At 38.6% G+C, this 26285-nt stretch overlaps 1 protein-coding gene across 3 annotated transcripts in view; it reads right to left on the bottom strand.

Annotated features, from left to right (window-relative positions):
- LOC126210275 (endoribonuclease Dicer-like) overlaps positions 1 to 26285 on the bottom strand; it is a 334521-nt gene that overhangs the window by 289714 nt on the left and 18522 nt on the right. Inside the window, exons 1-2 of one of the 3 annotated variants that reach the window (XM_049939470.1) lie at positions 19549 to 19591; positions 6067 to 6123 (exon numbers count right to left, since the gene is read on the bottom strand). The exons of 1 other annotated variant lie outside the window; for it this stretch is intronic. In XM_049939470.1, the coding sequence (XP_049795427.1) occupies positions 6067 to 6104 (38 nt within the window). In that variant the 5' untranslated portion in view covers positions 6105 to 6123; positions 19549 to 19591. Of the gene's footprint in view, positions 1 to 6066; positions 6124 to 19548; positions 19592 to 26285 lie in introns of those variants that run through there. One more of the 3 variants, XM_049939469.1, reaches the window with a different exon arrangement.

The following is a 26285-nucleotide window of genomic DNA, read 5'->3' as shown; positions in this document are numbered from 1 at the left end:
ATCCAAAGAATACAAAAGTTGACAAAATTTGTGTGTGTGTGTGTGTGTGTGTGTGTGTGTGTGTGTGTGTGTTCATCTACTCTGTTACATGATTCTTTAGAAGTTTTGCCTTGTGTGTTTTCCTGCTCTATGTGGGAACTTGAATTTAGTCCACCCCATCTAACTGATTTCAATGGCTCTTGCACCTCATGACCCAAGTATGAAAATTTTGTACTTTGCTATACCAAATTTCTCCCTTTAGAGTATTTCATTTTCACTTACACTGAAGAACAGGCCCCAAAATTCAATTGATTTTTGCAACCTCCCATTAACATCCTGCACCACTGTCCACTTCAGTTATACATTGAACTTTCACAGTTAAACTTCCACTACCATTTGCCAATCTTTAATTATCCTATTATTTTGTTTTTGCTTTTTACTCAAAATATCTCAAATTTCAACACAGATACAATGTAAATTAGTGATAACTAGTACGAAGGAATAGCTACACTTATACAGTGAAACTTTGATTTTACATTCACCAATTTTTCATTTTTCGTGATTATACATCATAAATTCTTAGCCCGTGTGAAAAACCTATAAGATAAATGCTAAAACCACCTCTGGTTTTACATTTCTTCCTAGTAACATTTAGCTCGATTGTAAGTTCTCACTCGACTTCTCGCTTGACTTCATCCTGTCCTCTTCCTACTGATATTTGATGTGACTGAGGGAGTTTTAAGTGGCTCAAAAGACTGATGTTCCACACCACAGTGGTGAAATTCAGGGAATATTTTAGGCCGTTTTGGACAGGGGAGATGTGAGAGAGGGAATGCTGACGTAATCTACAGCTGGTGTTGCCAACTCAACTTGCGACATTTGGCTTCACCACACAATTATGATACAACTACTGCTAGGTTGCAGCGGTAATGGAAAAACAAGACAGTAAATTCAAAGTGTTCTGGACCGAGCCAATACCTGATGAAGGGGCCCCGCCATCACCTTTTCTTGAGCCACTTATAACTCAGTCTCATATTTTTGCACATATTTCCAAAGTACTGTATTCAGCAACAATATAAATCATCAACCTTTTAAATTCAAACACACAGAGTCAGTTATAATCGAGGAAACGTCACCCATGCCTGGCCAGTGAACTCTTACTGGTTGACAACAGCCAGCACAGCCACCACACCACACTGACACACGTAAAATGTTCTCACCTACTGGACGTGCAGAGAGGGGGAGTGGCCGTTCAGCGATGGGAGTGCAGGCAGGGGTGAATGCATTTTCTGAAGTGCTGAAAATATACTTTTAGTGCAGACGACATGCTACGACAGAGATGTCACACGAAAATGGAACTAGGGTTTTGCGACAGCACATTTTAAAGTCTTTCGTCTTCAAATCTGACGTGATACAATTGCAAAAACTACATACAGTACTCGTGTATATACTTTGCACCACACACACCAAAAGACTTTCACATTCAAATCTGACACGATACAGTTGCAACAACTACGTACACTACACATGTATCTGCTTTCCACCACAAACTGTAGTTCGTAAAGATTAGCAGCAGCAGTAGACGGCATAAAGCAAAACTATAACAACTGAGCCATCTTTCTTTCAAATTTACATTTTACACAGTGTACAGAAATTCACTGAGCTGACTCCCAATAAGCTTGTACCATCAGTTGTGGAAGTACACTCATTTTTTCGCATCTCTGCTCCTTTCAGGCCTAAAATAACACTTTAAAAGTGGTGAGCCTATGAAGCGCGGCTCATAAGGGAAGCATTAAACAAAAACAAAAAAGGGGACAAAGTATGTCATTAAGCAGATGCCCACATTTACGATTATGGTTTAACCACTTCGCTTCTGTGATGTTTTTGGCTGAATTCAACATGTTCATCAATTTTCATTTTCTCTGGGTGAGCACAAAGGGTGATCTCTCAAAAACACATGTCTTGTATGTATAATTTGTAGTCTTAGCATGTCGGAAGACATGCAAAATTACCTTGTACCCAGACACCAATTTCAATTTTTTGATGAGGTTTTAGTTGCTGTTACACATCTCTGATATTTTAAGAACTGATGAAATTCATTACCACAAATTACTGTATAAACATTGTATTGTACATTTAATTTCCTTCACTTAGATTTTATACAAAGTATTGTAGAGGACTGCGATTTTGAGTCATATATGTGAATTACATGTGTTTTTGCTCGTCTTTTGGAGGTTTTTAAGATGTTCCTCAATTCTGCATTTTCCTCAATTTTGTGTTTTTCAAATCTGGACTGAACGAGAACATAAAATAGGGGATTCACTGTATGCACATTATAGGATAATGTTACTCCAGTATCTGTACCTAGCAGACCTGTGTCCAGTATCCACAATTTCAGCTGAAGATCATAAATGTAGCACCCACGCAGTGCTTCATTTGTGGAAGAAGGACATAAGTCCTCCTTTGGCTATATGGCTAAATCGGCCATTGGCTGGGACAGAACTGTTACCCTCCTCCTTCAAATGAAGCAGTAAATGTAGGCATTAAAAACTTGGTCTCCAGTCATAACAGAGGAAAGTGGACTGCCATCCCTTGACTTTACTACTATTGTTCTTGGGTTTACGTGCACTGATTTCTTATTTTGATTTCCTATTTCGTTATTTTATTAATGCAAGGTGTATATAATGCATAGTAAAACATTTAATTTTCTGCAATCGATTTAAGTATGCGTGGTCTGGTAGGCTCCTTCACTCGAGCCAATAAATATATCACGAAAGAAGATATCAGAACTCTGAAATCATTTGCACAAATTTAAGAGAACTGAACACCTCTCAAAGTCTAACAGCAGATGTTACACATAAAAAGTATATTTTATTTTTGCAGCCATGTCACTACATAGGCTCTATTTTGGCTTAACGGTAATTGTCAAATTTTTAATAAACCATTACGAGATATAAATGCAGAACAGCAAAATACTTTTTTTTTTCCTCTACAAGGAAGCTAAACAAGATTTTTGTCATTTGATTGAAATGGAAGGCAGGAATATGTAATTATGTTTGTAACGAACACAATATGGATTTTACATCACAAAGTAGCTGCTGTTTCAGATGGATCTCGATGAAGTATCAAATTTAGTCAAACAGATACTCATGTCACTGAATAATGGTTTTAAATGAACTTATTATCAAATAATTAAATACCCATTGTTGAGATTTATTTTTCCCATTGTTGCACAAATGTTAAAAGAATTTTGTTTGTTGTCAAAAGCAGTAACTGGTACTTGATGGATCAAGTTTGAAGAATTTGACTTATCTGAACACTACCCCGGATCATCAGACTTCTTTAAAAGGAATACCACACGGGGCTTTCCCTCGGTTTCCGATGTGATTTTCAATCGCATTGGTTCAATGATATAAAATGACTGATTAACCGTTTTTGTCATTATCTCTGTCCTATTAATATGAAATATCACAATTCTGACAGTCTCGTCTTGGAATAACTGTTGCAACATTAATAAAAAAAATGGGGGAAATTTACGTTCTTTCACGTTCAGTCTCATCAAACTAAATTGTATTAAGGCTGCACAGCACTGCAGGGGTATTATTTCACAAGCAATACGATTGTTGAACATCATGAATTCAATATTATTAGTCTCGCAATTATTTCGACTTCAAGTACATTTTTATATTGAAAGTAACTGATAAAGCACAAGCGTAACAAAAAACTATGATAAATAAATTGCATGTGCAGCTGTTATAGACTGTACATAATTTATCGACTGTTCACGAAAGCTGCCACCTAGTTTCATTCTTACTACTGCAACAAGAAAAAATTGATGATACAACTTGACTCCACGAAGGGATCGATTGATGAGATACATTCTGAGGCATCAATGAATTGTCAGTTTAGGTGCTGGAGGAAGGTGTGACGGTTAAGAACTGAAGAGTGGGAACAAGGCTTGAATAGTATAAATGGGATCAAATGGAGGCTGCTTGCAGTAGTAACACAGGGATGAAGTGGCTTGCGCAGGGTGGACTAGCAGCCAAAGCTGCATCAAACCTGTCTTCAGACTGAAGAGCAGCAGCAGCAGCAGCAGCAGCAGCAGCAGCAGCAGCAGCAGCAGCAGCGGCGGCAGCAGTTTATATGTGGAGAGCTTCTGTACTGCACTGTAAACTATCAGGTTACAGTATACATCAGCAGTGTGTGTGGTTGTTGTTGTTATTGTTGTGGTCTTCAGTCCTGAGACTGGTTTGATGCAGCTCTCCATGCTAATCTATCCTGTGCAAGCTCCTTCATCTCCCAGTACCTACTGCAACCTACATCCTTCTGAATCTGCTTAGTGTTTTCATCTCTTGGTCTCCCTCTACAATTTTTACCCTCCACACTGCCCTCCAATGCTAAATTTGTGATCCCTTGATGCCTCAGGACATGTCCTACCAACCGATTCCTTCTTCTAGTCAAGTAGTACCACAAACTTCTCTTCTCCTCAATCCTATTCAATACCTCCTCATTAGTTACGTGATCTACCCACCTAATCTTGAACATTCTTCTGTAGCACCACATTTCGAAAGCTTCTATTCTCTTCTTGTCCAAACTATTTATTGTCCATGTTTCACTTCCATACATGGCTACACTCCATACAAATACTTTCAGAAACGACTTCCTGACACTTAAATCTATACTCGATGTTAACAAATTTCTCTTCTTCAGAAACGCTTTCCTTGCCATTGCCAGTCTACATTTTATATCCTCTCTACTTCGACCATCATCAGTTATTTTCCTCCCCAAATAGCAAAACTCCTTTACTACTTTAAGTGTCTCATTTCCTAATCTAATTCCCTCAGCATCACCCAACTTAATTCAACTACATTCCATTATCCTCGTTTTGCTATTGTTGATGTTCATCATATATCCCCCTTTCAAGACACTGTCCATTCCGTTCAACTGCTCTTCCAAGTCTTTTGCTGTCTCTGACAGAATTACAATGTCATCGGCAAACCTCAAAGTTTTTATTTCTTCTCCATGGATTTTAATACCTACTCCGAATTTTTCTTTTGTTTCCTTTACTGCTTGCTCAATATACAGATTGAATAACACCGGGGAGAAGCTACAACCTTGTCTCACTCCCTTCCCAACCACTGCTTCACTTTCATGCCCCTTGACTCTTATAACTGCCATCTGGTTTCTGTACAAATTGTAAATAGCCTTTTGCTCCCTGTATTTTACCCCTGCCACCTTTAGAATTTTGAAGAGAGTATTCCAGTCAACATTGTCAAAGCTTTCTCTATGTCTACAAATGCTAGAAACGTAGGTTTGCCTTTCCTTAATCTTACATTTCTTCAATTTCTTCGTCATCTGCAGAGCTAGTTGGCATATAAACTTGTACTACTGTAGTAGGCATGGGCTTCGTGTCTATCTTGGCCATTATAATACGTTCACTATGCTGTTGTGTGTGTGGTATAAGATGAGAATTTGGGTCTGAAGGGAGGCTTGCTAGGGTAGTCAATATGGTTGTGGTGGCCACTGTGTCTGGATGGTGCAGTGGTCATTTACCTGTTAAGCAGGAGATCCGGATTGTTGTGGTACCACTTCAGAGTAAATTACTATCAACTACCTTTTTCCTTCAGTAACTGAAAAGAATCACATTCACTGCCAGTTAGCACAATGTGTTGTTAAGACAACATCAGATTCTATGTGCTCTATATGTTCTTAGATATTTTTCCTTTAAATTACCATATGTAATGCTTCGGCATCCTGTTCACATGATATGTAAACCAAACATCAAAGATAAATAAAATAAGAAAAATAACATAGTTTTTACCTGGAAAGCTGATTTTGAAATTTAATACATGGGTTTTGAGATATTTATACCACCTCTGAGACAGCTCCTCCATCATCCCTTCGCAAAACGTATTTCCAAGAACTCGAGAAAATTCTGATCCTACATAAAATAACTAAGTGGGTTGAACACTTACATCCAGTCATGCACTGAGCAGTCTGGTGTGACAACAGAAATCGGCTGAAGGAAAGCTGAAGTTTTAAATTTTGCATTTAAGAAATCATTCACACAGGATTGTACGAACATACCATTGTTTGACGGCAGCACGGTCTCCCGTAATAGGCATCCTTGGCGTAGAGAAGGAACTGAAAGAGTTGAAAACAAGTGAGTCGCCAGGTCCAGGTGGAACCCCAATTCAGTTATACAGAGTACTCTACGACACTGGTCCCTTACTTTGCTTGCATTCTTTGTGAATCTCTCACTCAGTGCAAAGTCCCACGAGACCGAAAGAAATGCAGCTGACTCCTATACGAAGGGAAGGTAAAAGAACAGACCCACAATATTACAAACCTATATCCTTAACGTCTATTTTGCTGCAGAGTTGTTGAACATATTCTGAGTTGAAATACAATAAATTTCTTTGAGTCAGAAAAGCTTCTGTCCACAAATCAGCAAAGATTTAGAAAGCATCGCTGATGCAAAACACACCTTGCTCTTTCCTCAGATGACATCCTGCAAACCATTGATGAAGGCCAACCAGCAATTCCATATTTCTAGATTTCCAGAAAGTGCTTGGCAAGGTGCCGCACAGCAGGCTGTTAACGAATGTCTTGAGCATATGGAACAGATTCCCAAGTCTGTGAATGGCTCAAAGATGTTCAGTGGAGACGAGGGTATCACCAGGAGTTCCCCAGGAAAGCGTGACAGGAGCACTCTTATTATCTATATACAAAAAGCATCTGACGAGTGGGGTGAGCAGCAGTCCGCAGTTGTTTCCTGACGATGCTGTGGTGTATGGAAAGATATCGCTGAGTAACTGTAGGAGAATACAAGGGGCTTAGACTAAATTTCTAGTTGGCGTGACAAATGGCAGCTTGTTCTAAATGGAGAGACGTGTATGTTAATGCAGATGAGTTGGAAAAACAATTTTGTAATGTTCAAATACAGCATTGTTAGCGTGCTGCTTAACAGTGATATTGATTAAATATCTAGCTGTAACACTGCAAAGGTGATTTGAAATGGATTGAGCATGTAAGGGCAGTAGTAGGGAAGGTGAATGGTCAACTTTGGTTTATTGGGAGAATTTGAGGAAAGCGTAGGTCATTTATGAAGGAATCTGGACATCGAACACTAGTATGATACATTCTTGAGTACTCCTCGAGTGTTTGGGATCTCCACCACGTTGAATTAAATGAAAACACAGAAGCAATTCAGAGGTGAGCCACTAGATTTGTTACTGGTGGGTTCAATCAACACACAATTATTAGAGAGATGCTGCGTGAACTGAAATGGGACTCCCTGCAAGGAAGATAATGTTCTTTTCACTAAACAATACAGAGAAAATTTAGAGAACCGGCATTTGCGGCTGAGTGCAGAATGATCCTATTGCTGCCAATGTACATTTCATGTAAGGACCACAAAGGCAAGATAAGACAAATTAGGGATCATACAGAGGCATATATAGGGTGAGTCACTATTGCCACCTAGAATAACTCCGAAAATATGATAGGAGCTCAAAAGTTTGTGGGACAAATATTGCATGGGACAACGGGGGCCACAATATGACACTGTTTTTTTGTTGCTAGGTGGGGTCACTTCGGAGATATGAAGGTCAACTTTGTTTTTTGTAAATGGGATGCTATAGTTTGTTACTTATTTTCTGATAGCAGTTATCGAGACCAATCCAATGATGTGTAACAGCAAGATCTTTGAAGGTCAACGGAGGTCAGAAATGTGGCATGAACATCCATTTACAGAAGATGTTCGAAGTGATGACCAATGGTATCAGTGCAGTGCTGCAATCTTCTTATCATGGATTGAGTGGTATTCCTTATCACTCTGGCACTTATCAAAGCACATGCTCCGATTGCATTGATATCAATGGTCATCACTTCGAACACCTTCTGTAAATGGACGTACATGACACCTTTTTGATCTTCGTTGACCTTCAAAGACCTTACTGTTACACATCATTGGATTGGTCTCGATAGCCGCTATCAGAAAATAAGTACCAAACTATAGCATCCTATTTAAGAAAACAATGTTTACCTTCACATCTCTGAAGCGACCCCACCTAGCAACAAAAAACCAATGTCATATTGTTGTTGTTGTTGTGGTCTTCAGTCCTGAGACTGGTTTGATGCAGCTCTCCATGCTACTCTATCCTGTGCAAGCTTCTTCATCTCCCAGTACCTACTGCAACCTACATCCTTCTGAATCTGCTTAGTGTATTCATCTCTTGGTCTCCCTCTACGGTTTTTACCCTCCACGCTGCCCTCCAATGCTAAATTTGTGATCCCTTGATGCCTCAAAACATGTCCTACCAACCGATCCCTTCTTCTAGTCAAGTTGTGCCACAAACTTCTCCTCTCCCCAATCCTATTCAATACCTCCTCATTAGTTACGTGATCTACCCACCTTATCTTCAGCATTCTTCTGTAGCACCACATTTCGAAAGCTTCTATTCTCTTCTTGTCCAAACTAGTTATCGTCCATGTCTCACTTCCATACATGGCTACACTCCATACAAATACTTTCAGAAACGACTTCCTGACACCTAAATCTATACTCGATGTTAACAAATTTCTCTTCTTGAGAAACGCTTTCCTTGCCATTGCCAGTCTACATTTTATATCCTCTCTACTTCGACCATCATCGGTTATTTTACTCCCTAAATAGCAAAACTCCTTTACTACTTTAAGTGTCTCATTTCCTAATCTAATTCCCTCAGCATCACCCGACTTAATTCGACTACATTCCATTATCCTTGTTTTGCTTTTGTTGATGTTCATCTTATATCCTCCTTTCAAGACACTGTCCATTCCGTTCAACTGCTCTTCCAAGTCCTTTGCTGTCTCTGACAGAATTACAATGTCATCGGCGAACCTCAAAGTTTTTACTTCTTCTCCATGAATTTTAATACCTACTCCGAATTTTTCTTTTGTTTCCTTTACTGCTTGCTCAATATACAGATTGAATAACATCGGGGAGAGGCTACAACCCTGTCTCACTCCTTTCCCAACCACTGCTTCCCTTTCATGCCCCTCGACTCTTATAACTGCCATCTGGTTTCTGTACAAATTGTAAATAGCCTTTCGCTCCCTGTATTTTACCCCAGCCACCTTCAGAATTTGAAAGAGAGTATTCCAGTCAACATTGTCAAAAGCTTTCTCTAAGTCTACAAATGCTAGAAACGTAGGTTTGCCTTTTCTTAATCTTTCTTCCAAGATAAGTCGTAAGGTCAGTATTGCCTCACGTGTTCCAACATTTCTACGGAATCCAAACTGATCTACCCCGAGGTCGGCTTCTACCAGTTTTTCCATTCGTCTGTAAAGAATTCGCGTTAGTATTTTGCAGCTGTGACTTATTAAACTGATAGTTCGGTAATTTTCACATCTGTCAACACCTGCTTTCTTTGGGATTGGAATTATTATATTCTTCTTGAAGTCTGAGGGTATTTCGCCTGTCTCATACATCGTGCTCACCAGATGGTAGAGTTTTGTCATGACTGGCTCTCCCGAGGCTATCAGTAGTTCTAATGGAATGTTGTCTACTCCCGGGGCCTTGTTTCGACTCAGGTCTTTCAGTGCTCTGTCAAACTCTTCACGCAGTATCTTATCTCCCATTTCGTCTTCATCTACATCCTCTTCCATTTCCATAATATTGTCCTCAAGTACATCGCCCTTGTATAAACCCTCTATATACTCCTTCCACCTTTCTGCCTTCCCTTCTTTGCTTAGAACTGGGTTTCCATCTGAGCTCTTGATATTCATACAAGTGGTTCTCTTCTCTCCAAAGGTCTCTTTAATTTTCCTGTAGGCAGTATCTATCTTACCCCTAGTGAGACAAGCCTCTACATCCTTACATTTGTCCTCTAGCCATCCCTGCTTAGCCATTTTGCACTTCCTGTCGATTTCATTTTTGAGACGTTTGTATTCCTTTTTGCCTGCTTCATTTACTGCATTTTTATATTTTCTCCTTTCATCAATTAAATTCAATATTTCTTCTGTTACCCAAGGATTTCTACTAGCCCTCGTCTTTTTACCTACTTGATCCTCTGCTGCCTTCACTACTTCATCCCTCAGAGCTACCCATTCTTCTTCTACTGTATTTCTTTCCCCAATTCCTGTCAATTGTTCCCTTATGCTCTCCCTGAAACTCTCTACAACCTCTGGTTCTTTCAGTTTATCCAGGTCCCATCTCCCTAAATTCCCACCTTTTTGCAGTTTCTTCAGTTTCAATCTGCAGTTCATAACCAATAGATTGTGGTCAGAATCCACATCTGCCCCAGGAAATGTCTTACAATTTAAAACCTGGTTCCTAAATCTCTGTCTTACCATTATATAATCTATCTGAAACCTGTCAGTATCTCCAGGCTTCTTCCATGTATACAGCCTCCTTTCATGATTCTTGAACCAAGTGTTAGCTATGATTAAGCTATGCTCTGTGCAAAATTCTACAAGGCGGCTTCCTCTTTCATTCCTTCCCCCCAATCCATATTCACCTACTATGTTTCCTTCTCTCCCTTTTCCTACTGATGAATTCCAGTCACCCATGACTATTAAATTTTCGTCTCCCTTCACTACCTGAATAATTTCTTTTATCTCGTCATACATTTCATCAATTTCTTCATCATCTGCAGTGCTAGTTGGCATATAAACTTGTACTACTGTAGTAGGCATGGGCTTTGTGTCTATCTTGGCCACAATAATGCGTTCACTATGCTGTTTGTAGTAGCTAACCCGCACTCCTATTTTTTTATTCATTATTAAACCTACTCCTGCATTACCCCTATTTGATTTTGTATTTATAACCCTGTAATCACCTGACCAAAAGTCTTGTTCCTCCTGCCACCGAACTTCACTAATTCCCACTATATCTAACTTTAACCTATCCATTTCCCTTTTCAAATTTTCTAACCTACCTGCCCGATTAAGGGATCTGACATTCCACGCTCCGATCCGTAGAACGCCAGTTTTCTTTCTCCTGATAACGACGTCCTCTTGAGTAGTCCCCGCCCGGAGATCCGAATGGGGGACTATTTTACCTCCGGAATATTTTACCCAAGAGGACGCCATCATCATTTAATCATACAGTAGAGCTGCATGTCCTCGGGAAAAATTACGGCTGTAGTTTCCCCTTGCTTTCAGCCGTTCGCAGTACCAGCACAGCAAGGCCGTTTTGGTTAATGTTACAAGGCCAGATCAGTCAATCATCCAGACTGTTGCCCCTGCAACTACTGAAAAGGCTGCTGCCCCTCTTCAGGAACCACATGTTTGTCTGGCCTCTCAACAGATACCCCTCCGTTGTGGTTGCACCTACGGTACGGCCATCTGTATCGCTGAGGCACGCAAGCCTCCCCACCAACGGCAAGGTCCATGGTTCATGGGGGGAATGTCATATTATGGCCCCCATTGTCCCATGAAATATTTGTCCCGCAAACTTTTCACCTCCTATCATACTTTTGGAGTTAGTCTTGGTGGCAATAGTTAGTGACTCAACCTGTAGACAACTGTTTTGCACAGCTCTATCTTCAAATGGAACAGTAAAGGAAAAGATTAGCAGTGGTACAAGGTAGCCTCCGTTGTACAGCATGTGGTGACTTGTGGAGTATGTGTGTAGATGTAGTTAAGTATTTCACTTAGACTTTCTGCACAAATGCTGTATGTTCTCTGTTAATCTATCTTAATATGGCTCATGTAGAACACGAGCAGTACTCCAGAATGGGTTTACAATTGCTTCACCAATGGTTTTTTTCATATACAAACTCCAGTTTCTCAATGAAGCAAAGCCTGCTATTTTCTTAAACTATAATGGTCATACTAGAATACAGTTACACTGGAATTGGTTGAAATAGTTGCACAGCTCAACCATTAAAGGCACAATGCATACTGGATATTTCCAGAGATAATCCAGACATTTCAAGAGAGGGTTATATGGACAATTTTATAGTAATAATGTGTGTGTGTGTTGTCAGTGGGTATGTGTGTGCAGTATGAATCACTTGATACTAGTTTCAAGCATAATGCCTGAGATAACAATAGGATTTAAAATGATGCAGCCCATATTTACATATGCAGTCTTTGTAGATGAAAGAAAATACTTTTGTGGCCAGTAAATAATGGTATCCACAGACAGTTCCCTAGTAGCATCATGTGACACGAAAACTGTTAAGATGTGTGTTCAACAAACAAAGCAGCAGTTTCCAGGACACACTTAATCTGTATATGCACCAAAATATAATTTCAATGTAAAGGAAGTCATTCTTCTGGCAGTATAAAATTGCCTTTACCAAATGAATGTAAATGCCCATAGGTATTCCACAAAATATAGCTATTTTTATGTCAGAATGACTTATTCCTTTCATCGCTAGTGACCTTAACACCTCCATGTAAATGATGAGACTTGAAAAATGGAATTTTGTCACTGAATAACTGCAAATTGTCCATCAATTGCTTCTGTTGTGCTGATGAAGCTAATCTGACATGACAGCATTAGTAACTGCTGTGACTAAAACACACATAGCATTATGAATACACACATTCTACAAAGTTTCTCTGCGAATATATGGTGCAGAGTAATACCCAATTGGTTAACTGGACCTGTTACAAAATTGTCTTGGAGACTTCGAATGAAACAAAATATGTTGTTCTTGTTACTTGGCAAACTTTACTAAAAGACCTGGGACACCAGTTCAGCCTGACAGCCTACCTGGTAGGTGTAACAACTAAATTAAACATTCCCAGAGTGAAGGATTCATTACATTGGTCATATTTATTGGCCACCAAAGTCACTGGCCTCTAATCTATTTGATTTTTGTCCTTGTGAGTAGATAAAATAAAATTTGTAGCACAAAGAAAAAGTAGAGGGCATCAGTAGAAGGAATTCTGAAAACAAACTGCTTTATATTAATGTAAAATAATCTTGTGTGTTCCAAATCATTTTCAGGAGGTTTCTTTAATGAAAAACAGCAGTACACCTACTCCAATGTTCACTTCTTTAATTCAAAACTGCCCACACACTATCTGTTTGAATAATTATCATTCGTAAAACAAACTGCATAATCAATCACTGAACAAAACCACACCGAACTATTTGTGATTTTACATCTACTGTTTCATAATTGCGTTCAAGGCAGTTTGTCAAATACAAGAGCGGAATGAACCTAACCCACTACCACACTACTACTTTCTGCGTATCACATGACACTTAAAGTATGCTTTTCTTATAAATACATTCTTATTTCTCATCTTCGTAATACAAAAAGGCACACAGCAACATTATATGTGACATAAACGATCTGTAGTATCACAATATGCATATGGGTCATTCCATGTCAGTTCCACCAATTTGAGAAAATGTTCCAGCTGATAGTCTCAGATTTGGCTAAAAGTTAGCACACCAATGCTACCAAGTGCGGATCACTCATGTACAAAATTTTAAGTTTCCCTGCCAATTAGTTCCAGAATTATGGCTTGTGAAAGAAGGTGGCGTAACCCGGAAATTGCAACCCGCATCTGGCAATCTATCTTCAGACCCAACTTCAGGTCTTAATAACCATGGAACTATTCCACACAGTGCAGTGAAATTTTTACAACCCAGTAACATCCATTTAGAGAACACACTCCATGAATCAAAACACCAACAACATATTTCTGAGGGAAAATAAAAAATTCCAAAATGTGATTAAAAAAATGTAATACGTTAAAAGGTACATATTATAGGTGCCTCTATGTCAAATATAATTCACTCAAAAAGGGTATACATTTTTTTGTGGTAAGCTTAATGGGGCCTAAACACAGAACTCATCTTGCCCATATCAGTCACACAAACAGAGTTACATGCACACGAAAATACAAAAATTTGAAAAATTACCTGAAAAACATGGATTTTCTAAGTGTGGTAGCACAAAAGGGACAAGTGATATCCAAGCCAAATTTCAAACACTGCATAAGTAGACCATAATACAATATGTGGCAAAATTTCAACTTGTTATTGCAAGGCATTTGTGTACAATAAAAGTTGACAGAGATGTATTTGGTTACGTTTCTTTTAACACGATTTGATTTGGCAAGTAAGTGGAGTTGCTAGTCTCCCATCGGGCGCCTCCCCAGGTGGCGGATAGGGGAATGCCCACCAGATATGGAGGGTAACGGGGAAATAAAATACCCGGGGTGGACCAAAACTAGCAACTACTGCCTTGTAGTTTAGGTATTGGATTACCAAAGGCTAAAGGAAGAAAACCTTGAGCAAAAATTACCTGGTCCTCCAGGTTGGGGGTTAATGCGATGGGCCAACTCCCCATTCATTGGAAAAACCTCACCGGTTAAAAAGCCTATAAGATTACAGCAGGAGTGACTTACTGTAATCTAGAATAGGTGCTGGAAAAATGTACTCACATTGTAAATCCAGAATAATAATAATAAGTGATGATGCAGACAGCTTGTTTCAGATAAAGCTGCAGCAATTGTTGGGAACCATTAGACAACAGAAAGTTAAACAATGGTAGTTTTCAGGGACAGAATGAGTCATTGTTAGGCAGAAACAACAAAGGAAACAAGCAACAATTACAGGTTACTCATGTTTTAAGATTCTAGTTCAGACTGGTCAGTACTGTTGTGGAAAGTCAGTATGGAGGCAGAAGAGTGTACTAGTGGTGCTTTTGTTCAAACAAGTTGCAGTATTGGTAGAGCACAAGCATCTGAATGTCATAAAACAACATATGGATGGAACAAAATGTGGCATTCGCTTTGTACTGTATGATCTGGATGAATAGGACCAAGATTTGTTGCTATGGAGATCCGGGATACACCCTGTGGGCACAAGAAGTACAGTTCCAGGAAACTTTAGTGTTTATCATCATATGAAAGTGTTTCTGCGTAAGTATTCTTTCCTACAAAACAGTTGTTTTGATACATTTCCGATTCATAAGAAGACAGTGAAGTGTAGCCTCAGAGAAACTGATATAAAATCAATATTGAAAGTGAATTAGTGCATGGGACTTAACATGAAACCAGGACAAAAGTTATGTTCCAGTGTGTTACACTGCTAAAAAATGAAGAATATTCTGATAATTTACATGACAGTGACGAAGAGTATCAGCCACCTACAACCACAGCGGATGAGCAATTAAATACTTCACTGACTACTCTTAGTTTGTCTCCCATGAAGACACACAAAGTTGTGAAAAGAGACAGGCCCAGCTATGGTAGAAGAAAACTACAAGAAGCTCAAATGGAATTAAAACACAAAATAGCTGACACACTAATGGTGGAAGAGGAAGAACTATCTGCTCCAAAGGAACAGAAATCATGCCAGAAGTGCTATGATTTGGACAAAACTGTGCATGATTTGAATGAAAAATGTGCCATAGCCACACCAGAAAAAAGTAGCTATTCTTACCCTTGCACCTTCCAGCTGGTCTATTGACTACACTGCAAAGGAATTCAGTGTTTCTACATATATGGTAAAGCAAGCTAGGAAAATAAAAGCAACCCAAGGAGTGCTTCCGCAACTTCAGCAGGCTCAGGGTAAGCAATTGCGTTAAGAAATAAAGGTGCTAGTGTCGGAGTTTTATGAAAGTAATGACTACCGCCGAATAATGCATGGGAAGAAAGAAAAATAGACTATGTAACGGTGAAAATGGGAAATTTACATGTACAAATGCAAAAAATACTGTAGCTATGCAGCATATCAGAACTATATGTAGAATTCAAGGAAAAGTATCCCAATAGCAAAGTAGGTTTATCATTTTTTTTCAATCTTCGGCCTAAATGGGTTGTGCCTGTAAGTGCAAGGGGCACACACAATGTTTGTTTATGTGAGACCCATCAAAATGCTAAGCTTATGTTTGCTGCTACAAAGGATTCTGGTCTGGATTACAAAGCTGCAATGAAGCTGCTAGTGTGTGACATCAGTTCCTACCAGTGCACGATACACAGGTGTGAAAAGTGTCCTGGTAAGGCAAATCTTGCAGAACACACGAATAACAAACTGTATGGTGAACTCCTTATGGATGACGATGAACTTGTTTCTCATAAACAATGGACACACATGGATCGCACAAGTCTTGAAACAAAGCAAAGTACAGTGGAAGATTTTGTTGAAATGTGTTGTCAAAAAATGGACAAACTGACCACACACAGCTTCACAGCAACAGCACAATCGGCTTATCTCCAGTTTTGTAAGGATAATTTGAAACAAGATAAAATTATAGTAATACCATACTTTTTTGAAAATTATGCATTTATAGTTCAAGATGACATCCAAAGAAATCATTGGGACAACAGTCAAGCAACTCTCCAGTCATTTGCGTTTTACTATAGAGGTGAATCAGGTGATGTGTCTGTCATCAACCTGTGCGTTTTTAGTGACTGTTTAATTCATGATGCCATTGCAGTTCATGCCAACATTCGCACTGTCATGGCATATGTGAAAAACAAGCTGCCTCACATACATTTTGCGAAATACTTCAGTGATGGGGCAGCTAGCCAGTACAAAAACTGTAAAAATCTCAAAAATTTATGCATGCATTACCACGATTTTCAGATTCACGCAGAATGGAATTTTTTCGCAACAAGTCATGGTAAAAGTGTATGTCATGGTATTGGTGGTACCATTAAGCGCATGGCACCACGAGCTAGTCTGCAGTACCCTACAGAAGGTCACATTCTAACACCTCTTCAATTATTTACCTGGGTACAGAAAAATATCTCTGGCATACAATCATCCTGTGTTTCGAAAGATGAGGCGAAATCAGTCGAAGAGTTGCTAAAAAGCAGACTAGAACACGTTAAAACTGTTGCAGACACAAGGAGCCATCATCACTTCTCTGCAGTGGGCTCTGACAATGTGCAGATGAGCAGACTGTCTGGTTATAACTATGTGTCCATGCACAACATGTGTCTTCGCAGTGAGTCTGACTCAGGATTCAGAAGCAAAAGCAGCAACATACAACCAGGTTGCTATGTTATTGCTGTTTATGATGATAAATGGTACTTAGGATGTGTTGCAAAGTGCTGTGAAGCAGAAGGTGATGTGTTTGAGAACTTCATGGCACCAGCAGGACCAGCAAGATCGTTTCGTTGGCCACGTTTGGCAGACGTGTTGGATTCCTTTTGAACATATTCTTATGACAGTTCCAGTTCCTACCACAGTGTCAGGAAGACAGTACAATTTGCCACTCAAAGTACAGAGTACAGTAGCTAAAGTGTGGGAGAACTTCTGCTCGAAGCACAATCGACTGGTTTTTAGTGTGCAGTAAACATTAATGATACGTTGTGTTAATCTGTCTATATGTTGTTGCTTAGTGATTAAACAGTTGAGGGAGAGGATAAGAAGAGGCAGAACAGTTTATGATATGTTTTTACAAAATTGTGTTGTGGAACAATGGCCACACACCAAACACATCTGTCAGCTTCCATTGTACACAAATGTCTTGCAATAACATGCTGAATTTTGAGATATATATCATTATGGTCTACTTATGCAGTGTGTGAAATTTGGCTTGGATACCACTTGTCCCTTTTGTGCAACCACACTTCGAAAATCCATGTTTTTCATGTAATTTTTCAAATTTTTGTGTTTTCGTGTGCATGTAACTCAGTTTTTGTGACTGATATGGGCATGATGAGTTGTGTGTGTGTTTAGGCCACATTAAGCTTATCACAAAAAAATTTATACCCTTTTTGAGTGAATTATATTTGGCATAGAGGGCACCTATAATATGTACCTTTTAACGTATTACATTTTTTTAATCACATTTTGAAATTTTTAATTTTCCCTCAGAAATATGTTTTTGGTATTTTGGTTCATGGAGTGTGTTCTCTAAATGGATGTTACTGGGTTGTAAAAATTTCACTGCACTGTGTGGAATAGTTCCAAGGTTATTAAGACCTGAAGTTGGGTCTGAAGAGAGATTGCCAGATGCGGGTTGCAATTTCCGGGTCACGCCACCTTCTTTCACAAGTCATAATTCTAGAACTAATTGGCAGGGGAAACTAATACTTTGTATACGAGTGTTTCACACATGGTAGAATTAGTGTACTGAATTTCAGTCAAATCTGTGACTATGAGCTGGAGCCCCTGGTTGAACTGACATGGAATGACCCATATGCCACTGAAGATGACCCAGGTTGCAACATTTAAACACCTAAAAATAAGAAAATTCACTTCACAATGAAGCTGGGGAGATCTTATACACATTACTTGGTCTTTAATATAGACATTAGCACAAAGAGACGATTATCCAGCACTTAAAAAAACTATAGCCACAGAGATGGTAATCTCTGCAAGCTCCCGGTGGCCACACAACCACAAACATACAGCTATCCAATTGATGGCACATTGCCTCATATCTGTTCCATTACCTGGATCTACCTTTTGAACAGAACTACACACTGTCAACCATATCGCTTCTAATAATGGCAAAACTTTACACTTGACCAACAGGAACCAGTCAGTAGCAACAAAATAGGTTGCATCATCCCATATATTGGCAAAATTTCAGATGACCTTGCAAAAATGTTAAAAGCCTCGCAACAACACACCTTCATTTTATAATACCAACAACATATTGCATGTTTTATTCAACAGCAAACACAAATTGCAGCGTTTGGCACAGAGTGTGGTGTATAAATCCACATGCAATAACAGTGGAAAAGTATACGTTAGGCAGAGCTGTGGTAATCGGGTTATCTGAAGATGTGAGAAGCTGGAGATGAAGACAGAAACATTCACCTCTGCCAATCAACTTTTAACAGAAAACCACTCATATGATGTACAATGTGAAGTTTTACATTTTGCTACGAAAAGCAGAAATATGGCCATATTGGATGTCAGTGGACATACGAATCAGAATGGCAGCTTAATATTAAATAACTACAAATCCTTTTTCTCCTTTGTTAACTTAGGCCTATGTTTTAGTTACAAGTACTATGATTAAAATCGTAAAATCAACTATTTTTCCTCAGATATTAATAAGTCTCCGCATGAAAAATTTTGTTTCCTTTATTAAGTTATGTGTCTATTTCTGTGAGACAAAAAAGTAATTTGCTTTCCCAAATAAACACTCAAATGTCACCATTTATATAGCTTCTGTATAAATTATATCTTGTAAATCACACATCAGTTTATCTGTGTTTGCGACATTCAGTTGTCAAATGACTATGGCCTAACAAGCCGAAAGCTGCTTTGCAGCTAAATAAATATGATTTTGCAGAACATTTGGTTTTTTTTTTTTCTTTTTAATATTGTTAAGTTATGCTAAGAACTGATGGAAAACTCAGTCAATGTTGGAAACCGTTTAACTACAGCAAATGACCATCACCCAACACATACAAATTAAAATTGCCTAACAATGTGCTACAGAACATGTACCTTGTCAAGGCTTGTGGCATACAGAGCACCAGAATCACATGTACTTTGATATGCTCAAAATATTTAAACTGTTTCCTATGTCAGCCACACTAGCTGGCTACATACAGGGAAAAAAAAAAAAAAAATAAATAAAAAAAAAAAAAATTGCGTAGCAGCTGTAGCACTGACAGTTCTCTGGTTTTGTAAATGAATACCTTGTGGCAAGGAGCTTCAGCCAGCACACTGCAAGGCACAGGTTATCAGGCACAGACCTCCGAACTAATATTTGCCTTGTGGGGACTTCCTACTTTCATTGGCAGTGTTATCAAATGTTACATAAACTTATCAGTGTAAACAAAGTTTGTCATTCTGAACCCATCACCTTCTGCAAAAACACAGCTGCACTACTAGAATGAATTTTCTGCAACGTACTTCCTGTGACTGAAAATGCCTGAGGTCATAATTCACTTTTTCTCATGAACAAGTTATTTAAAAGGTTTATTAAAAAACACGGTCATAAGATTCTCACGCCCAGTGTAATAATTTTTGCATAAATGATATGCAGTCTATTACCTGTTAACTATTTTATTCATTGCTTCAAAAGCTCAATGGGATAATATGTAATGCAGATATGACATTATGACAGAGGAAATAAAAGAAAACATTAACTGTTCTATAATACTTGCATTAAAAGGAGAAGAAATGAGTAAATAAAATGCTAAGCTTATCAGTCTGAACTGTGTAGATCACTGACAATCAATCGATGGACATGCTCTCTTTCGGCACAAGCAAAAATCTCTTCCCAACTAATTTCACAAGGTAAGATGGAACATAAAACTAACACCTTATCACAGCTACATCACTGTGTTGCCTGAACCAGAAGCCCAGTTGGCAGCTAAGCCAAAGACTACCTTCTCACCCCAATTAAAAAAACTGGATAAAAATGGTGTAACATAAGTAACAAACCACAATCACTGCAAATTAGTGTGTGTGATATAGCAGTTTTATTCATCACTAGTTCCAAAGAGTACATGCTGACACTTATTTCTTTTTATGTTGGGGAAAAAAACAATTTGTCTTTTAAAGGAGTAACCTGTTAAGGAAGGACAGAAACACACCAACTAGTCGCAATCTCACTGGTTTTTTATTATTCCTGCATTTCCAGATTTCATCTGCAAATAGCCATCTTCAGTGCATGTGAGTGAGGTAGCACCAACAAACTCAGCAGTACATGTTGTCATATGAATTTACCATTGGACAGGCAGAAGGAATGATATCGGATTGTGACTGACTGCTGTGTTCCTATCCTTCCTTAATTAATATACAACTGCCGTGCAGATTGGTTCTTTATGGAATCAAATTTGGATAACCTGTTGTTTATTTCGTACCTGCAACCACTCAATCTCCCACAGGCATGCTGAATGTGTCCTCAGCAACATGGTGATGGCTTGTGAGGTACACGTCATGTGGTTGTATATTATTCCACAAGGTTTTGGACTTGCAACACGGTGACACTGGCAAAATGACACGATATTTAGACTGACAATCTTTCAGCCATCTTCAACGGAATTTTACACTGGAGACTGCTGGTGCACGTCGCTGACTTTATGCCCAAAAAAATGTTGAGGTAGTGCATGCACATATATTTTTGGTTGCACGAAAGCACTCTTTCACTTTTAGTGCCTTCTGTCTAACACTGATCCTTCTGAGGTGTGCAACTTTACTTGCTCACCATCTGTTGAATCCCTGATCCACAGAGTTAAAATACAGTTGTTCATTTTCACTGGACATGTCATTGGGCATAAAATTTTGTCTCCCTGAAGATATTAAAGTAATTATTGTGCCCCAAGCTTTATCAAATTGAAAGCCACTGTCTGCCAAACATATTTCCACAGATATTAGTGAAGAAAGGCAGCTTCTCTGAACTACACGGAGGATAGTTATCTTTGTAACACATCCTTCACTACCATTATGGTCCTGGCTTCAAACTCCAGTAACCCACATGTGACGTTCACCTCCAGACTTCAAGTATACAGTGCAACTAAGCAGTACATATATTCTCTCAAAAACAGTACAATTTAAAATGAAAGTTCGTAAGGTCAACATTATGAAAAGAACAGATTGCTACTCATCGTATAGTGGAGATGTCGAGTCGCAGACAGGAACAACAAAAAGACTACTAAAACGTAAACTTCTCTCTCTCTCTCTCTCTCTCTCTCTCTCTCTCTCTCTCTCTCTCACACACACACACACACACACACACACACACACACACACACACACACACACAGAGAGAGAGAGAGAGAGAGAGAGAGAGAGAGAGAGAGAGAGAGAGAGTGTGTGTGTGTGTGTGTGTGTGTGTGTGTGTGTGTGTGTGTGTGTGTGTGTGTGTGTGTGTGTGGGGGGGGGGGGGGGGGTGTCTATTTCAGGAGGCGGTCTTCTGGGCAAAAGCTTGTGTGTTTAGTCTTTTTCTTGTGCCTCTGTGCAACTCAACATCTCAGCTATATGGTGAGTAGCTGTTGTGTACATAGTTCTGCGTAGTCAGCGCGTACACAACTTTCCCACTAGAGCGCGCCCCGCTAAGCACAACAGCGCAGGCGCAGCGCGCGTCCGTCTCCTCACTACGAGATGGCGCTGCCACAGAGACAGACCAAATTCTGCTTCTGCAGATCCGCATATTAATGTGTAACGCAGCCAATGAGATTGCTGCTAACGTAGAACCTTTTCTCCTCGTGGATCACACTCGTGCAGTGATACATGAACGCGCAAGGTATTATAATGAGTGTACAGACCTCCGACTAGTCAGTCTGCATTTGTCTGCACCAGTCTGTACGAGTTCTACATTTGTCTGTACCAGTCTATAGTCAAGTTTCAGTCTGCGCCTAATAAGATTACCATATTCCTGTACATAGCCATGAAGATAAATGTATAGACACTTTCGTCAAGTATCAGGGATATATGTGAGAATAAGATTAACGTACCAATACCAAAGGAACTTCAGATTGTCAATTGTAAATAGCATCCAGAACCAAGTTAAGTAATTTTTATGCTTGCTATTATTTTAATAAATGTGTGTGAAAATTAATCAAGTTCTGTTTAAAGTTGGTCACCGTCAATCTGCTACTCTAAGCGTGCAAGTGGCATTTCTATCCTCTGACCTAACGGCAGAAGATAAACATGCCACGATAAGACCACGAGACATATTGCTGACACTCACCTACTTTGTTAGAGCGACAAGTCAAATAACCTGATGGTGTGTGTATTGAAGGTCTTACAGTACGCGCACCACAGTAGCAATCTATCCTTTTCATAATATTGTCATTATTCTATACTGGATTTTCCATTGTTTGAAAGTCCAAAAAGGACAACTTTCATCTAGTATTAAATGTATACATTTAATCAAATACCAGGATAGCTTGGGTATTTCTATATATTTCTCTATTTTGTAGACAGGAAGATCCCCAGAAGACACAGAAAGTGGTAATTGTTTGTCTTAACTTATTAGTGCCCAGTGTTACACTAATGCTAAAAATGACAGGACTGGATTTTTGCTGTTTTTTTATTTTTATTTTTTGTGCCAACAGTGAACTGCTATAATCTTCTTGTGATTATTTAAGGATTTTTGAACATCATTTCCTTCAGCCTTGTGTTACTAGTTCTGAGAAGCAGTCCACTCATGGAGACAACTGGTGACTACACCCAAAACTTCATCACATCTTTTAAGTTCAAAAATTGTAAATAGTTCTTTAATCAACCAACAACAGAATAGAATAGAAATTTATTGTCTCATAACACACAATTTCAAGTCATTGACTTCATGTACAGAAGACTCGTCAAAACACAAAAACTGATTTACAATTTTTCTTATAATATCATTAATATAATATACTGTACTATATTATTAATTAATTAATAAATTAATAATTTTTATTAGAAAGTAACAAAATTTAAAAATTAACAGTCCTAAATAGTTTCATATCAGCGCACACTCCGCTGCAGAGTGAAAATCTCATTCTGGAAACATCCCCCAGGCTGTGGCTAAGCCATGTCTCCGCAATATCCTTTCTTTCAGGAGTGCTAGTTCTGCAAGGTTCGCAGGAGAGCTTCTGTAAAGTTTGGAAGGTAGGAGATGAGATACTGGCAGAAGTAAAGCTGTGAGGACCGGGCGAGAGTCGTGCTTCGGTAGAGCACTTGCCCACGAAAGGCAAAGGTCCCGAGTTCGAGTCTCGGTCGGTGCACACAGTTTTAATCTGCCAGGAAGTTTCATATCAGCGCACACTCCGCTACAGAGTGAAAATCTCATTCTGGAGTCCTAAATACTTGTCTCTTGGGCTCAATTTTTCAGGTTGTCGTTCATGAATTCTTCTACTGAATAATAACATTGCTGCACTAGTTTCTCTTTTTTTTCCTACATTCTTTTTGAATTCTCTTCTTTTCACTTTGTTATAAATTTTCACAGCCATATATTGTGGAGTTCGAGCATAAAGTTTTAAATGGTGGGTGCACAGCAATAAAATTATTTTGATTTCTTGTTTTGTAATCATGTTGAAAATGATTTGTTATAAATCAATCAAGGCTACTATGAAATAAGATAATCAGCTCATAGATGTATATGGATCTTTTATATCCTCAAATTACTCCTACAAAACCTGCTGGCAACATAAAAATTATCAAGATTATTTAAGATTCTGGTACTATCCTCTGTAAGCCAGTGTTCATTCAAGCATACAACCTCAATATTTGGTATTTCTGACATGCAATTTATTGGAATTTATGCAACATTAGTTCTATCACAGGCACATGCACTGCATTTACATAAAAGTAACGCTAAGCGTGAATGAGAGCACTTTCATAATTTTTACTTTTATCTAGAAAATTAGTTTGGAAGTCTTCATTTAGTGATTTTTCTTAAAGAACAAGGTATTGGGGGTACTGCAACCCTTTTCCTTATATTGGTGGAAATAAAAGAAACATGCATAAGTTGGGTTAAAATTCAGAGTAAAAGAACATCAGTGACTAGGTTCACTGATGGCTTGGGTTCCTCTGGAAACAGTACACTGAATGGAATGAACAGTCTACTGAGCAGAGAAAATGGATTAAAAGCAAACCAAAGCAATCCAAAAGTCCTTAAGGGGCTCCGGAATGCCCTATACTTGCAATGTTAAAATAACGCTTATAAATTACATCTTTCCTCACAAAGTATTTGAGGTAGGAAGTTGAACTTGTTATTGGAATATGGGCTACAACTTAACACAGGGATTTTACAAAATTTTAGTTCAGTTATTAAAGATGATTTTTTTCAATTGTAATGAAAATTCACAACATTTTTTTGCAATTTTTTATTTATATATTCAAAAATATACAGTTTTTTGGAAAAAAGCTGTGTTAAATTATGCAGAAGGTACTGTGTAACATTTACTGAAAGTTTGAAACAAATATGTTTGGATGATCCTTAGAAAACATGTAATTAGTATGAGAAAATAAAAGTTTTGGGAATCGAGCGACAAAGATTGGATTAACTTTTTAGTGCATTCCAGGTCCATAGGATGGATTATCTTCATCCTCTGCAAACTCCTCCTCCAGCTTCCTCTTGTTCCTCCTCCTGTTTACTCTTGCTTGTATTTCTAGACTCTTTACAGCCCTGTCTGCAGCCCGAAGGCGTTCCTTGTCTAAAGCAAGCATCGCTCGTTGTTGTGTTCGTAGATTTTGCTACCATTTTCTTCAGTTGCAGTTACTGCAACACTGTTCCAAAAGGTGGTCATGTATGAACACTTATCACATTTCAGTTGTATTTCACTAGCAAGTCCTACGTGCTTTATTATGGAGAGTTCCAGACCAACTTCACTACAATGAATACATCTTACACAGTTTGAAAAAATTCCTTTGAGAACCGACATATCAAATATTTCATTCACATCCGATTCGCCCATAAAACATTCATAGTTTTCACTCATTGAACCAAGCTTCTTCTGTGAAGTATTTTCTTTCCCACTTTGACTGCTATGGGCAGGTGTACTTGAGACGTTAGGTTCACTCACTTGGTTATCGTATTTATTGTTTACAGTAATAACACATACCTTTGGCTTTCCAACATGTCTCCTTTTCTTAAAAGCCTTCAGAGGATTTCTAATAACTTTACTTTTACTCATTATTATACTTCAATAAAACAGAGACTCAAGAAACAGAATTAATTACGAATATTTTCGAGATAACGACAGAGTAAATAAACATGAAACAATCGACAATCACACCAGCGATATATATTGAACCATCACAAGTGAGCCACAACACATACTTTATCTCACATCACTAAAATGTACCTGATGAACACGGACGTTAATAATAACACCATTTGACAGCAGTTTGACAGCAGTTTAACAGCGCCACAGTGGGTCATGCCCATGTAGAACCCATTTCAAAAAAAATTTAAAAATAGTTTAGTCTTCAGAATTGAATAAATTATATATCTATTAAAAGGTATTAGTCTGCAGATTCAGAAAACGCAAAAAAGTAAAAATTGAACTTTTCATGATTTTGAGCCTTTCCGGAGCCCCTTAAGGAGCAGCAGAGATAAGATTAGCTACAAACTTATCAAAACTGAGGACCAAGTCCAAGAAGTGGTACAGGAATTCCACTGCCTTAGATCCAAATTAAAGCAAAACAGGTGAACCAAGTAGAGTACAAGGAACGCTCTGGTACAGGAAACATTCTTCTAGCATCAAACAAAGATCATAATTTGTGAAAGAAATTTGTGAGTATTTATGCTCGCAGGAGAGCTTCTGTGAAGTTTGGAAGGTAAGAGACGAGGTACTGGCGGAATTAAAGCTGTGAGGACGGGGCGTGAGTTGTGCTTGGGTAGCTCAGTCGGTAGAGCACTTGCCCACAAAAGGCAAAGGTCCCGAGTTCGAGTCTCAGTCCGGCAACAGTTTTAATCTGCCAGGAAGTTTCATAT

This window comes from Schistocerca nitens, chromosome 10, assembly GCF_023898315.1.
Source record: "Schistocerca nitens isolate TAMUIC-IGC-003100 chromosome 10, iqSchNite1.1, whole genome shotgun sequence".
Classification (NCBI taxonomy): Eukaryota; Metazoa; Arthropoda; class Insecta; order Orthoptera; family Acrididae; genus Schistocerca; species Schistocerca nitens.
Note: the sequence above shows the minus strand (reverse complement) of the source record. Positions and strands in the feature narration are given on the sequence as shown.